General features: G+C 41.6%; 1 protein-coding gene across 1 annotated transcript in view; it reads right to left on the bottom strand.

Annotated features, from left to right (window-relative positions):
* The window catches only part of RAB14 (RAB14, member RAS oncogene family), a 28,153-nt gene extending 12,801 nt beyond the window's left edge, over window positions 1-15,352 (bottom strand). The window contains exons 1-4 of the mRNA XM_062207645.1: window positions 15,090-15,352; window positions 3,991-4,049; window positions 1,465-1,518; window positions 66-243 (exon numbers count right to left, since the gene is read on the bottom strand). Coding sequence (XP_062063629.1) covers window positions 66-243; window positions 1,465-1,518; window positions 3,991-4,042 — 284 coding nt within the window. The 5' untranslated portion in view covers window positions 4,043-4,049; window positions 15,090-15,352. The remainder of the gene's footprint in view (window positions 1-65; window positions 244-1,464; window positions 1,519-3,990; window positions 4,050-15,089) is intronic.
* Window positions 15,353-16,061: the final 709 nt, after the last annotated feature.

The following is a 16,061-nucleotide window of genomic DNA, read 5'->3' as shown; positions in this document are numbered from 1 at the left end:
AAAATGTATTGCCCAAAATGGATTTCTTTTCCAAGAATAAAGGTTGAAAATTTATAATCTCTTACCTAGTGATATCATACACCATAAGTGCGCCTGCAGCTCCTCTGTAGTAGCTTCGTGTAACAGCCCTAAACCGCTCCTGTCCTGCTGTATCCCAAATCTGCAGTTTGATTTTTTGGCCACTAACTTCAATTATTCTTGTACCAAATTCAACACCAATTGTGTGAGGACAATCAGCCATAACTGTTAGGGAGGGAAAAAAATATATCCCAACTTTCAGAAAACTTCAAATTAAGACTAGTGGGGAAAAATCCAGTGAATTATCACATGATTTACTAATATTTGCAGGCTATAAATAGACTAAACCTAACACTGAGAGGGAAAAAAAAGAAGTCAGAGAAATATGACTGGACTAGAACAGGGGTTGGCAAACTTCTGGAAAGAACCAAACATTAAATATTTTAAGTTGCGTAGGCTAAAAGTCTCAACTACTTAGCTCTACCACTGAAGCATGAAAGCATTCAGAGAGAATATTAAAACAGGTGCAGCTGTGTTCCAATAAAAATAGTTATAAAACAGCCAGTGACTAGATCTGGCCCACAGGAGGACACAGTTTGCTGACCCCTGAGCTAAAACAATCTGTTAAGTTATAGATTTTAATAAACTCTTCACAATACCAACATTATACTCTTTAGTTTTCTATCATTATCTATAACAAATCAGTCAATGGTCTTAGAACTCCAAGAGCTGCTAGTCAAATTTCTATCCTAGAAAATACAATCAGTGTCTCAAAGAAAATCCTCACATTTAATATATACTTATAATTATATACCAGCAAGTTCTATATGTCTAAGACAATAGGACAAGTTTAATAGTTCTTTCCTTATTATTGGGCCACATAAAACCTAAACTCACTAATCTCTGGTAAAAATGCACAGACTGCTGTACATTTTATAAAATACTAAATCAAACCACTATAGTAAGCAGCACAAAAATGCTATAGAAATAATTTCAACCATATAAAAACAACTTTAATTATATTTAGTATATCAATTACAACAAATTGGTCCCTTCCCCTATCACCCAAGACTAAGTATTTCAAATCTATTAGGTAAACAAATATGTATACAGTAAATTTCTCCCAACAAGACAATCCATTTCTATAGCAAATTGGAGAATAGGAGACTTCCATTTGACACTATTCTATGTATTTAAATAAACTTTATATTTTGTCATCAAGAAATTTAAAAAAGTGAATCAGATTATTTATCACATAAAAATCAACACCCCCAGAATACTGGTATATATTTTATTTATCTGTACCTATTTTTAAAAAGTCACTGCATCTAAAAAGTGCAAACAGAGGAAAAAGTTATATTTAAATGCATAAAGTACACTGAAATGACACTTTTTTAAAAAGAGAGATAGAGATACTAATGTTTTTACCTCACACATTGAACTTACATTTTTTTTCTGTAAACTGATGAAGCAAGCAAGACTTTCCTACTCCCATGTCCCCTGTTTAAAAAAAAAAGTTTCAGGTGGCAATTACATTTCTCAATTTTATACTCTCATATGCAATAATTGCTATACCCCTTACCATATATCGTATCTCAAGTTTCTGGAACACTTAGAAAAACTATTTTCCTGCATTATAAGGGATTGAAATTATAAGGGACTGAAATATACTGACTATCCCAACCTTCAGCAAGTGATTAAATTTGCTTGAAAATTGTTAATAAATAGCCACCAGCTGAGATCTTTCTAACAAATTATCATAACACCTTTTTACTTTAAGTAGTTTTGAAGTTTTGCTCTGTTTTTTGTCCCCTTAACCCATGCATAGAAAGTAAAATTCTTAACAGTGGTAAATGGGGTCTATTACAAGTAGAAATAAGAAATTAAGCTTTGGAAGCTTGATTCACTAGATCTCCTGTCTTATCTGATTTTTTTTTCTTGTATTTCTTGTAGAATTCCATAAAAGAAAAGAATATGCATTATAGGAAAACCACTCAGAACAGATGTTATCTCTTATTATGCAACAGCAATTTTAATCCTTGGTGAAGGATGAATTATAGTCATAAAATTCCACATTTAAAAAAAATGACCTAATGTGAAGAATTCACTGAAAAGCAAGTGTACTTTCAGCTGTACTCTTAGAACTAAGCATGTGAGGGCCAATGCTGTGGTGCAGCAGGTTAAAGCCCCAGCCTCAAACACTGGTATCTCTATGGGCACCAGCTCTAGCCCCAGCTGCTCCTCTTCTGAACCAGCTCTCTGCTATAGCCAGGTAAAGCAGTAGAAGATGGCCCAAGTGGGAGACCCAGAAGAAGCTCCTGGCTCCTGACTTCGGATCGGCTTAGCTCTGGCCACTACGACCATCTGGGGAGTGAAGGGAGATTGATCTCTCTGTCTCTACCTCTCTCTGTAATTCTTTCAAATAAATAAATAACATTATAAAAAGGGACCTATGCATGAATAAACAGCATTAAGTCTGTTCATGTTGGGTCCAGTGCTGTGATAACAACAGGTTAAATTGTCACCTGCAACACCAGAATCCCATAAGGGCACCAGCTTGAGTCCTGGCTACTCCACTTCTGACCTAACTCCCTGATAGCACACGTGGGAAAGCTTTTGAAGATGGCCCAAGTACGTGCCACGTAAGAGACCCAGATGGAGTTCCAGGCTCCTGGGTTTGGTGGGGCCCAGCCCTGACTGTTACAGCCATTCTGGAGAGTGAACCAGCAGATGAAAGCTCTAACTGTGCCTTTCAAATAAGCCAGTCAAGAAAGAAAGAAAGAAAAGAAAGAAAAGAAAGAAAAGAAAGAAAGAGAAGAAGAAAGGAAAAAAGAAAAAGAAATCTTTTAATTTGAGCAAAATCTTCTTGAGGGGCCGGCGTTGTGGCGTAGCAGGTAAAGCTGCCGCCTATAGTGCCGGCATCCCATGTGGGCTCCAGTTCAAGACCCAGCTGGCTCCACTTCTGATCCAGCTCTCTGCTATGGCCTGGGAAAGCAGCAGAAGATGGCCCAAGTCCTTGGGCCCCTGCAACTTATGAGACACCTGGAAGAAACCCCTGGCTCCTGGCTTCGGATCGGCACAGCACCACCGTTGCGGCCAACTGGGGAGTGAACCGCAGATGAAAGACCTCTCTCTCTGCCTCTCCTTCTCTGTGTAACTCTTTCCAATAAATTAATTAATCTTTAAAAAAAAAAAAAAAAACTTCTTGAATCTTAACAGGAGGTGCCAGCATTGTGGCATATTGGATTAAGCCCTGCTTCTGAAGCCAGCATCCCCATATGGGCGCCAGTTCATGTCCTAGCTGCTCCACTTTCAATCCAGCTCCCTGCCAATAGCCTGGGAAAACCAGCAAAGGATGACCTAAGTGTTTGGGCGCCTGCCACCCACCTAGTGATGGTTCTTCCAAACTATAATGAAGCTCCTGGCACCTGTACCTGGCTTTCACCTAACCTAACTGGCTGTTGTGATGATCCGGGGAGTGAACCAGCAGATGGGAAGATATTTCTCTCTCACTCTTTCAATAAATTAAAAAGAAAAAAGAAAAAACTTAAGGGGAAAATATCAATACTAGCCTTAATGTATTGCACAGCTTATTCTAGATCAATGTTCTCTATCATTTTTGGAATCCACGGAGATCTGAGGACTTTCATGATACTTCTGGAATATTTCAGCACTCCTAGGGATTAAGCTCATCCCTGGTATTAACAAGTGTTCAGGTAGCCCTCAAAAATCACTAACACCACTTCACCAAATACGCAGAACTGGTCTATAAAACTACCTAGACCAGGGCCAAAACGCAACAGGTACATTTTTAATGCAAAACAAACAAACAAAACTTAGCAAAAAAGCTTTAGTTTTGCAGTGAGAGAACCATTCACTCCATCTGGAGTGGTATGTTTATATATTATTAGTATACAAATATTTTGTGTTAACCTTCAGTGAAGAACAAGAGTAGGAGTTAAATAGACTTACCAATAATAATATATTTAAAGATGTAAGAGTAGTTGTATGGTGCAGTTGCCATGGTGGCACTAAAAATAAAGAAAACTGCGTTACTTCAGAAGGAAAAGTATACACAAGTTATCCAAACTGATCATAACTATCCTTTAAAAATACTGTATAAAGCACGCCAAATACAAACAAAAATGCTGATTATAATAGGTCAGAGTAAAATTATATTTTCCAAGTTGATCAAATACACAAATTCTCTTGAATGAAAGTTGCTTTAACATTCTAATGCATTATTCATAGAAGCATGAGAGACCATATATAACAAAACATCTCCAATATTTCACTTTAGGAAATACCCAATAAGAAATGTTACTCTGGAAGATTTCAAACAAGAAAAATCTTTAATTTAAATATTGTTATTAAATAGTCCGTTTTCCCCTTAAGGTCTTCCCTATTAACAGATCAAGTGCGTTACTAATAGTATAAAAAGTAACCCTAACTCTTAAATACAAACTAACATTTTTACCCTAATTCAACAGCAGAGCATCCAAAAAAAGAGCAATCATGATTTCCAAAACAAATTAGTGCTAAAAGTGCTGTGGTACAACAGGTTAAGCCACTGTCTTGCACGCCAAATGAGCACTAGTTTGAGTTCCTACTGCTCCCCTTTCAACCCAGTCTCCTACTAATGCACCTATGAAAGCAGCAGATGATGGTCTAGAACTTGGGCCCTAGTCACCCACGTGGAGGACCCAGATGGTGTTCCAGACTCCTGGCTTCAGCCTGGCCTGGACTAGCCTGGCCTAGTCCAGCCCTTGTGGCCATTTGGGAAACAAACCAGTAGATGGAAGATCTCTCTTAGTCTCTCTGTCTCTGCCCCTGTCTTTCAAATAAATAAATCTTTTGTAAAAAATTAGATTGAAATGGGGCCAGCGCTGTTGCACAGTAGGTTAAGCCTCCACCTACAATACCAGCATCCCATATCAGAGCGCTGGTTCATGTCTTGGCTGCTCCACCTCTGATCCAGCTCCCTGCTAATATGTTTGAGAAAGCAGCAGAAGATGGCCCAGGTGCTTGGGCCCCTGCAACTATGTGGGACACCTGGAAAAAGGCCCTGGCTCCTGGCTTCGGCCTGGTCCAGTCCTGGCCGTTGTGGCCATTTGGGCAGTTAACCAGCAAATGGCAGACTGAAATCTCTCTCGCTCTCTCCTCTCTCTGTATCTATGCCTTTCAAATAAACAAATAAATCTTTATTAAACAAACAAACAAACAAACAAAAAAGCCAAGCCAAAATAAATGAAGAAAATTAGATTGAATCACATCAAAGTGTTGATTCTACAGACTTTAAAAAGGTTAATTATTATTGGCAATTTCACATGGTTTAACCTAACCTAGACCTGCAGATTAACAATGCAACAAATGCCTACTACGTACTGTTGCAAGAGCTGAGAGAAAAAAATGCCATAAAATTGTACTTCTTGGGGCTGGCATTGTGGTACAGCTGTTAAGCTGCCACCTGCAACGCCAACATCTCATATGAGCATCAGTTCAAGTTCTGGCTGTTCCGCTCTGATCCAAGTCCCTGCCAATGCATCTGGGAAAGCAGCGGAGTATTTGTGCCCTGGGAACCCATATGGAAGACCCGAATGGAGTCTCAGGCTCCTCCTGGCTTTGGCCTGGCCCAGCTCTGGCTGCTGCAGCCATTTGGGGAAAAAACCAGAAGTCAGAAGAGTATTCTCTCCCTCTATCTGTAACTCTACCTTTAAAATAAACTATACGTTTTTGTAAAATTTGAATGCTCATGTGTTTAAGACATTTCAAAAGATCACAGCCCATTCCTTACCCTCTTATAGATTTAATAAATAATTTTAATTTCTCTCCTACTTTAAGTAACTTAAAGAAAAAAAAAAAAAAAAAAAAGCTCCAGAGACCAACACTGCAACACACAGTTAAGGAACCACCTGCAACACTGGCATCCTATTTGGGAGTACCAACTCAACTGCTGGCTACTTCTTTGATCCAGCTTCCTGCTAATGTGCATGGGAAGGCAGTGGATAATCACCCAAGTAGTTGGATCCCTGCCACCCATATGGGAGACCCAAATGAAGTTCTAGGCTCATGGTTTCAGCCTGGCACAGTCTTGGCTGTTGTAGTGGGCTGGAGAAAGAACCAGCAGATGGAAGATACCATTCAATTTCTCTCTCCCTCTTTCTCTTTCAAATAAATAATCTTTTAAGAAAAGTTCCAATTTATTTAAATGGATGCATAATGTGTCAGACATTGAGTTAGGCACCAGAGAAATAAAGGGTGAATTCTAACACTGAGAATAACTTGCAACAAAATTTATTCTCAAAGCAGTTTTCAGCTTATCACAAGACTTGCATACATACATGTGTAAAGATTTGATCCTATCTTTAAAAATCTTATTTACAATATTTTATGTTTTTTACTGTTTTGGTAAATGTCACATTACACAACCAAGACATATATCACAATGATGAGATTCATTTACTGAAATACCTTATACCATATTTCAAGTAACATTTCTATATAATTGAAAAATTCAATCTTTAGAAAGAATAAACATTTAAAATAGGTGATTATGGTTATCTGGACAGAGGAAGTTATTATTAAATAATCATTTTACAACATAATCTTTCAGCTGTAGTACATATTAAGTTCAGCAACAGTAGATGCCCTGCTACCCATTCCAGCTTGGCATGTTGTAGCAGGTTTATAATCAGTCTTCTACATCATAGAAAACTCCCTTAACCAGTTCTCTGAGGAAAGGAAGTTTTTCTGGCTAGATTAAATCTGATTCTAAACATCACAATTTTATTCACTTTTCTAGATACTAGGGACTCAAAACCTAAGAATGAACTTGGTTACAGGGTACAATTGATCTTTCAACAAGGTCTCTGAACCAGAAGACAAAACATAAGGAAAAATAATAATCTCTTACATTAAAAATATTTAAAGGTTATTAACTTCCTAACCTGCATTCCTCTAGACTCTTTCCTTCTAATTAATTTTTAAATCCTCTTCTAAACTATTCTTTCCCCTTTCAAATATGGGCACTTAATCACATTTAAATTACTGTTTCTCTTGTGCTATTCCCCTCAATTCTCCTCTTCCCTTTCTCTCTTCTAACTAAAGGTTGTAACTATGCATACTTTCTTTCCTTCCATTTTATTATGTAAAAATTATGGCTTCTAACAATCCCAATTTCGACATCAAACGCACTAAAAGCTAATCGTGAAATTTTGCACTTAATTCTAGTTGTATTAATTTAGTGTCCTTGCTAATTTATCACACAAAGCACTAATTTATTGATAGCTAATTTTGAAAATGATTTTTTAAATTATGAGCGTTAGAACAGAACTATTTCCAAAATTAAAAAAAAAAAAAAGCATTTGGCAAAGTGGTAAGGACACACTTGGGATGCAAATATCCCATACTGGAGCACCCGTTACCCAGCTCCACTCCCAATTCCAGCTTCCCACTAATATGGACACTGTGAGTCAGCAGGGATGCCTCTTGCTTGTTCTCTTTCTCATAAATAAAAATAAAAAACAAACGATCACTATTTCAGACTGTATACCAGCACTTTGTCTCTATCTAACCACACAATTTTCTGACTGAAATTTCTTAAAGAATGTCAAATAAAAACCCTAAAAACAGAGTTAAAGGACAACTCAAATTTACTAATTTCAGTAGACAAGGCAGGAAATATCTAATGCTCCAGTCACCTGCACTCCTAACAAGCCCTCCCTTTCTTATTCTAAGGTAAGATACTAGCTAGGTCCAAATACTAGTATACTGGGGCCACACTGTAGCACAGTAGGCTAAACATCTGCCTGCAACACCAGCATCCCATTGGGGCACTGGTTCGAGTCCCGGCTGCTCCATTTCCAATCCAGCTCCCGGCTGATGGCCCAGAAAAGCAGAAGATGGCCCAAGTGCTTGGGTCTCTGCACATGCATGGGAGACCCGGAATAAGTTCTTGACTCCTGGCTCTGGATCGGCCCAGCTCTGGCCATTGCAGCCATTTGGGGAGTGAACCAGCAGATGGAAAACCTCTCTCTGTGTCCCGCCTTCTATCTGTAACTCTTGCCTCTCAAGTAAATAAATAAATCTTAAATAAGTAAATAAATACTAGTATAGTCCCATAGTTTATTGATACACTGTCAAAATTATGTATTTGGACAACTACATTCAAGGGGCCCCTTTTAAAAGGACTTCTCAAACTCATTTCTTGACCCACTGTTACAGTGAGAAATATATTTTTACCTAGCTTGAGAAGGAAAAAAAGTTTATTATTCAAGGATGTTTTTGCTTTACTTACTTTGACAAATTAAAGGTCAAAAGCAGGGGAAGCAAGAAATGTTGACCTAGTTCAAACACTGAAAACACAAGTCCATTCAAAAATCAAAATCTCCACTGATTTAAACAAAAGATCCTTAGTAAAATTCTGTAATTTATGTACAACTACCAGTGCTATTAAAGTATAGTTTCTTGTATATTTTATTTTTTTAAGCTTTATTTACTTGAAAGTCAGAGTTACACAGAGAAAGGAGAGGCAGAGAAAGAGAGAGGTCTTTCATCCGCTGGTTCACTCCCCAGATGGCGGCAATGGCCGGAGCTGCGCCGATCCGAAGCCAGGAGCTTCTTCCGTTACTCCCACATGGGTGCAGGGGCCCAAGGACTTGGGCCATCTTCTACTGCTTTCCCAGGCCATAGTAGAGAGCTGGATCAGAAGTAGAGCAGCCATATGGGATGCTGGCACTTCAGGCCAGGGCATTAACCCGCCACGCCACAGCGCTGGCCCCTCTTGTATATTTTACTAAAAACCACTTGGATAAATTACACATGCAGATATTATCTCCTTTAATGCCTTTGATTTCTTTTTTAAAAGAGTAGTTACTTCAAACAATAGGCATCATTAAATACAGGATAATCAATTTGTAAATAAGACAACTGTTATAGTTACCATTTATAGGACATTTAACATATACAAGACAGGTGCTAAATAAATGCAATTTCATTTAAATCTTACAACTAGTCTTAGAAAATAATATTAACTTCAATTTACAAACGAGAAAATACTCTCAGTAGGTAAGAGACATGCTAAGGTCACATGGCTTCAAGTGGCCACGTCTATACTGAACCTAGGACTGTTCTGACCACAAAGACTCTCTTAAACACTACACCATCCTGCCTCCACCTCTATGGTCTAAGATGTACCATGAACCTCTCTCTACAGCAGTGCTTTAAGACACAGATCTTTTTTAGTTCCACTCAGTGGGTTCTATTATAACATCCTAAATAAGAAGTGTTAAATAATTACATTCAGAAGATGCACTGTGATCAGAATTTATAGATATGGGTTAATGTTAATACTAGTAGTAACAATAACTTTAAATGTTTTTCTCTACAGAAATGTTTCTTGAGGCACATGGATGCTGGTTCCAGATCTGGCTACTTGGCTTCTGATGCAGCTCATGCATTTGGGAAAGCATCCTAAGACGGCCCAAGTACTTGGGCCCTGCCACCCACAGAGGAGACCTGGTTAGAGTTCCTGGCTCCTGGTTTTGGTTCTGCCCAGCCCTGGCTATTTGGAGAGTAAAACAGTTGGTGGAAGATCTCTTTCTGTCTCTCCCTCTCTCTCTGTATATCTGCCTTTCAAATAAATAAATCTTTTTAAAAAGGAAAAATAAAGCATGTAATTATTTGCACTATTTTCCCTATACTGCTTTACATAATCCCCACAACTCTGCAATTTTCACTGCATCCATACAAAAACGGCAAATAATTAATGTTTGAGAACTCACAAATTTTGCCAGAATTAACAAGTTAGTAAATGGCAGAGCCAGAACTTGAATCTAAGCCTGATTACAAACAGCATGATTTTCCCTAAGGTAGCTTATTTGCATTTGCAGGAGCAGGCACTGTAGCACAGTGGGGTAAGCCACATTAGAGTGCTGATTCAGGCCCTGGTTACTCTGTACTTCCCATTCAGTTTCCTGCCAAAGTGCCTGGGAGGCAGCAGATGATGACTCTAGTACTTGGGTTCCCCACATTGAAGATCAGGATAGAGTTCCTGGCTCCTGGCTTTGCCCTGGCCTAACTACAGCTGCTGATGGGCATTTGGGAAGTGAACCAGCAGATCTGTCTCTCCCTCTACCACTCTGCCTTTCAAATAAATAAATCTTTAAAACAACACACACACACACACACACACAAAGCGATAAAAGCAAACAATCAAATTCCAAGAAGAAAAACTATACTAAGATTCGAATGGTAACAGCATTACTATCAACACATGTAAAATTCAGCTCTGAGGGTGCTGTAGCTCCGCCAGTAAAGCCACCCTTTATTACTCCCCTACTGCAGTGCTGGTTGAGTCTGGGCTGCTCTACTCCCCACAGATCCAGCTTCCTGCTAATGAGTCTGGGAAAGCAGAGATGCTGGCCCAACCCACAGGAATTCCTGGCTCCTGGCTTCAGCTTGGCCCAGCCTTGACTGTTACAGGCATTTGGGGAATGAACCAATGGATAGAAGATGGTCTCTCCCTGTCACCTGGCTTTTCAAATAAATAAATAAATCTTTCTTTTAAAAAAAAAAATTAGCTATAAATTTGGGGATATCAAGAGAAATGTTTACTAGAGGCATATTTAACACTAACTGTACCCAAGTGACCCCTTTTAAATATTAACCATGTTTAACATTGCTTTAACAAAGGACTTCTCAACTTCATCTCCTGAATGTGAAACATACCACTGCTAAAGGTGAGAAGTGTATTTCAAAATGGGGTATGCCGTGACCCCTAAAACTCTGCAACATGTTTTTTCACTTAACAAAATCACAGATATAGTTCCAGGCCAATATACTTATAGCTAAATGGTCACTAAATATATATTAAACACTAATCATCATTGTGTCAAGAACAGGACATGCATCCCCATTCACTAGACACCTTCCCAAGTAAGATATGGACATACACAAGTAAATGCCTATTTTAAAATATACAGGTACAGTTACGAAGGCAAACACTTTCGTATGCATTACTTGAGGAATTCTGAAATTCCAAAACATTTCTGGAAAGTAACTGGTATATTTAAAAATAATCCAAGCTAGATGCAAGGAGTTGGGCACAGTGATTGAGATGTTTGTTGGGGCACCCCCATCCCATACTGGAGTGCCTGGGTTTGAGTCCCAGTTATGCTTCCAATTCCAACACAGCCTTGGAGATAGCAGATGACGACTCAGTTCACTACTGTCACCTGAAACATCTGGACTAAATTCTTGCCTCCCAGCTTTGGCCTGACCCAATCTCCACCATTACAGGCATTTGGGGAGCAAACTAGTGGATGGGAGTGATCTCTCCCACATGCAGGCTCACTCTAATTGAAAAAAAAACCCAAATCATCTTCTCACTCAAAAATACATTTAAAGTATTCTATAGAAATGTAAAAGCTTCAGTCCACAAGGCCACAGGTGTAAGTGCATTTAATGCACCATTATTAAAGCAAGGAACTAGAAATAATCTACACTCTAATCAAGAAGGAAATGATTGAATAAAGTAATCTATACTATGAAATAATTTGCATCTAGTTTAAAAAACCATTTAGTTGGGGTCAGCACTGTGGCACAGCAAGTAAATCCACAGCCTGCAGTGCCGGCATCCCATATGGGCGCTGGTACCAGTCCCGGCTGCTCCTCTTCAGTTCCAGCTCTCTGTTATGGCCTGGAAAGCAGTAGAAGATGGCCCAAGTCCTTGGGCCCCTGCACCTGCGTGGGAGAACAGGAAGAAGATCCTGGCTCCTGCTTCAGATTGGCGCAGCTCCAGCAGCCAACTGGGGAGTGAACAAGTGGATGGAAGACACCTCTCTCTCTCTCTCTCTCTCCCCCCTCCCCCTCCTCGCTCTGTGTAACTCTGAATTTCAAATAAATGAATAAACCTTAAAAAAAAAAAAAAACATTTAGTTCTAAATGCATTAACCTGGAAAATACATCCCTGATTCTGATATGAAAAAAGATGTTGCAGTGTTTTACAGAACAGCATACAATTTCCAAATACACATACACTCAACCCTGTATGTATAACACGAAAAAACACTCATTAAATTGTGAAAACTGAATGCATGGGCTGAGACTAAAAAAAGAGGGCAATTATTAACTATATACATCTTTATACTGACTTACTATAATGAATAAGTACCATATTCATTTGGCAGTATGTTCTAAAATAACAAGGTATAGGAAATAAAGGATCAGTAAATATTTAAGGAGCATTTGCATATATAATTCCAATATGCAAACTGGATTAATAATAATGAAACAAAAACAAAAAACTCCCACTCATAATATTTCCAATGTATTTCCCCATTTACCAATGATATAGGGAACATATGAAGTCAATTATATGACTTGGCCTCAAAATAAAAAACCAACACCCAATAATTGAGGATTTTTTTTAGTTCTTTTACAGTTTAACTCACTTTGACAATATAGTAATGATCAAAATGACAACGTCATCTCTGCCTTCACGGAAGGCCAAGAACAGAGCATTCTGATTTGTTTACAAGCCCACTGAAATGGAATGACATTTCATTTGTCAGACAAACATAAAACTTTGGCAGTCCATCTAACAATCTGATTTAATCAAAATGAGTGGTTAATTTCCTTTCCTCAACCATAGTAGTCTCTGAAAATAACCCACTCACTGGCAAAACATTTAATGTCATACTTTTATATAAATTAATAATGTAGATAAGAAAAAATAACTAAACTGCTTAATGTGTCAAGAGAAAAAAATCTTGCAGTTAATTATGCTGGTAGGCTATGAATAGGAAACCAAAGTACTTCTACATTGCACCTCTGTTCACAGAAGAAAAACATTTAGTGATACTCCCCTCCTCCCCAAAAAAACCCTGCACTTACCACTAGAGTTAAAAGGATTAGTAAACAGTGAGAAGTTTAGTGATGAGATCTGCTTCAAAATAATTTGGCAGGGAAGAGATAGGTTTATAAAAATGAAGAATGATTATTGTTAACATTGGCTGATGTGTATCTAAGACTCAGTAAATTATTTTATTTATGTTTAAAACTATCTAAAAGTTTTTTTTAAAAAAGAATAAGGTACAGTATCTCTAACATTTATTTGTACATTATTGTTTCCATCCATGCCTGGCATTTTTAGACATTTAAAAAAGTAAATCGTCATTCAATGGTTTATTGTTTCAACCAAAGTTTGTACTATTGTACTCCAATAGTACAATATTTTACTAAGATTACGCAAAAGTATTTGATATTGATAAAAATCTGTAAGATCTGTAAGAACACCAAATTCTGTGCAAAATTAAGTACGAACAAATACAAACCTTAACATGAAAAATACAAAAACTTTTTAAAATTCCAAGAATTTCTTAACAGCTATTCGAATGCTAAGATTTCACATCTGACAACAGCCACGTATTGAGTGTCTGATATACCCCAGCCACTTTATAACCTCTAACCCTAACAGTTCATTTTACAAATACATAAGGATGCCAGGTCAGAAAGGTGACAGAGCAGTGGTCATATGCTATCAGACGGAGAGCTAGGATGAAGACCCAAGTCTAATTCTTGAGCTCTCCAAAGCCATGTTCCTCTCAATCAAGATTTTATATACCCAGCATGGGCGTGGTACTTCCCAGGCACTACCTATATGCCATGCAATATCTAACTATCATTTAATCCTCACAGCAACTCTAAGATGCAGGGCGATCATCCCCTTTATAGGTAAGGACAGTCTCAGAGGTTAAGTAACTTGCATAAGGTCTCCTAACGAACTAGGAAGGGGCAGTACTGGAGTGGGAACCCCAAGACTCCCAAACGCTGAACCACTACATGCCTCAAGACGTGACCAAGTAAAATCACCTCAGCAGAACTCAGAAAAAAATGTCTGGAAAGGCACAGGGGAAACAGGTTGAAATCCGGATCCCTGGACTTGAGGTTACCTTGTCCTCAGTAAGCACGTGTAAACACAAGGCAGTCGGGACAGTAATGCTGGGAGCAGGAAACTTTGCAGGAGTTGCCGTCTGCGCTCTGACACTCCCTGTGGGCCCCCCGGCACAGCACCTGCCCACTTCTCACACAGAAAATGGAACTCCTGCCTCTCTGCTCCGGGACTGTGAGAATGACGGTTTCTGACAGCGTCGCGGCTGCCAGAAGCTTCGGGTTATCAAGAAGCAATCAGCTGTCAGCCAATGCAAATAGAGGGGAAAAAACGGGATGGAGTTCTGGCTATATTTAAAGTGCCCGTTGTCTGGAGCCCCCGCCGGACTTTGCGTGCAGCTCAGAAAGCAGCAGCCAGTGTGGGGAGAAGCCGGTTTGCAGAGGCCACCATTAGCCACAGCACAACTACAGGCCTCAGTTTCCTCGCCCCTAAAACGGTGACAACTTAGCTCCAAGGCGCGAGTGTGCGCGAACAGCCTCCTAAATCCGTGCCCCGCACACGGCAGCGAGCACGCCCTCCACGCACTCCTGTTCGTTTCTTTCCTTAAATTCTAGACAAGCCACAACTCTCTCCCTCGCTCACGACGTCTAGACACAAGGCGAGTTCAGGACCTCACAGGGGCTCCCCAACACCCGCGTTTTCGCACGCACACCCCCCCAACCCCCGACCGCGACCCCAGCCACAGGCGGGTTCCCCCGCGTCGACAAGGGCACCGGCGCCGGCCCAGGATGCCAGCGGGAAGGCGAGCCGCTTGCCTTTTGTACTCGCGGCTCGCCGCGGCCTACCCCGGAGGGGGACTGGGCGTCCGGGGCTGGGGGCGGCGCGGCGCGCGGGGGTCAACACCGCGGGGGCGGGCCCGGAGCGGGGCCCGCGGGAGACGCGGGGAAGGCGAGGCCCGCAGCCCTCGGGCGGGCCAGCAGCGCCGGGGACACCTCCGCCTCCGCACGGGGGTCCTGTCAGGCCGGCGCCGCCGACTCCAGGGCTCGCCGCGGCCTGGCAGGGCCTGGCCCGGGGCACCGCCCGCCAGCGGCCCTGCCCGCCGCCGTCCCCACCCTCGCCCCTCGGAAGGGCCGGGCCAGCAGGCCCTGGCCGGACGGACACTGCGGAAGGCCTGGGTTACCTGGGGGGTTGCTGGTGGCTGGGCAGCTTTCCGGGCGGGAGGGGGGCGTCAGGACGAGGAAGAGGAGTGCGGCCGCAGCGGGAGTCGGGGCGGGCGCGGTCGGCCGAGGCCCCGGCAGGCAGGCGGGCTGGCCAAGGGGTGCAGACGCGCCAGCGGCAGCAGCGGTGGCAGCGGCGACTGCCCCTGAGGCTCCCTCAAGATCTTCCTCGGGTTGGTCCAAGATGGCGGCGCTCCCTGCACAGGGTTTCCTGTCACCCTCGCAATGGGCCGGACCACAAAAGAAGGGGGGGGGAGGTGCGCGCGCAGCTGCGGAGCCCGGAAGAGGGTGGCCGAGGCGGGTCCGGTAGCCACGCCCCTTCCCCAGGCTTCCCCTCCGGACTCGTCGCGCCGGCGCCGAGGCCCGCCCCACTGGCGCTCGCGCTCGGAGGGGCCGGGGAGAGCGCGTAGGCGCAGGCGCAGTCGCGAGCCCTCGCCTCCTGGGGAAGTTACTTGCGCAGGTTCGTGCGGACCTGGTGGGGTGCGTCTTTGGAGACTTGGCTTGGTCTTGAAGACTTTTTTTTTTTTTAATTATTTTTAATGCCAGCAGCTTTTCGTTACTGGCACCTTACTGTAAACTGGCCAGTGTTCTAAGGAGTTACTGCTTTCCCTCAAAATGTATTTTTTGGCCCTCAGGAGGCACATGCCACATTTTTATCTGGCCGCACTGAGGCTCGGATTGATGAACTCGCTGCGCTGTGTCACCTCTGTTCTCTTAACCTTGCTTTGCGGGTGCCGTTGACAGGGAAGTGGAAGCGCATTGGTCACAGTCTCTCCACCACCTCCCAGATCCAGCTTGGCCCACCAGTGTCACTGCTCCGAAAAGTTGAGCACGCCTCAGTTTAAGGCCACGTTGCTTAGACTCTGGGCACTTTGGCTTTGTGTGTTGTAGAGATTTATTTCCATATTTATACTTAATTTATATTTTACGACCCC

The sequence above is a fragment of the Lepus europaeus genome, chromosome 12 (assembly GCF_033115175.1).
Source record: "Lepus europaeus isolate LE1 chromosome 12, mLepTim1.pri, whole genome shotgun sequence".
NCBI lineage: Eukaryota > Metazoa > Chordata > Mammalia > Lagomorpha > Leporidae > Lepus > Lepus europaeus.
The sequence above is the reverse complement of the archived record's forward strand: the minus strand, read 5'-3'. Positions and strand labels throughout refer to the sequence as shown.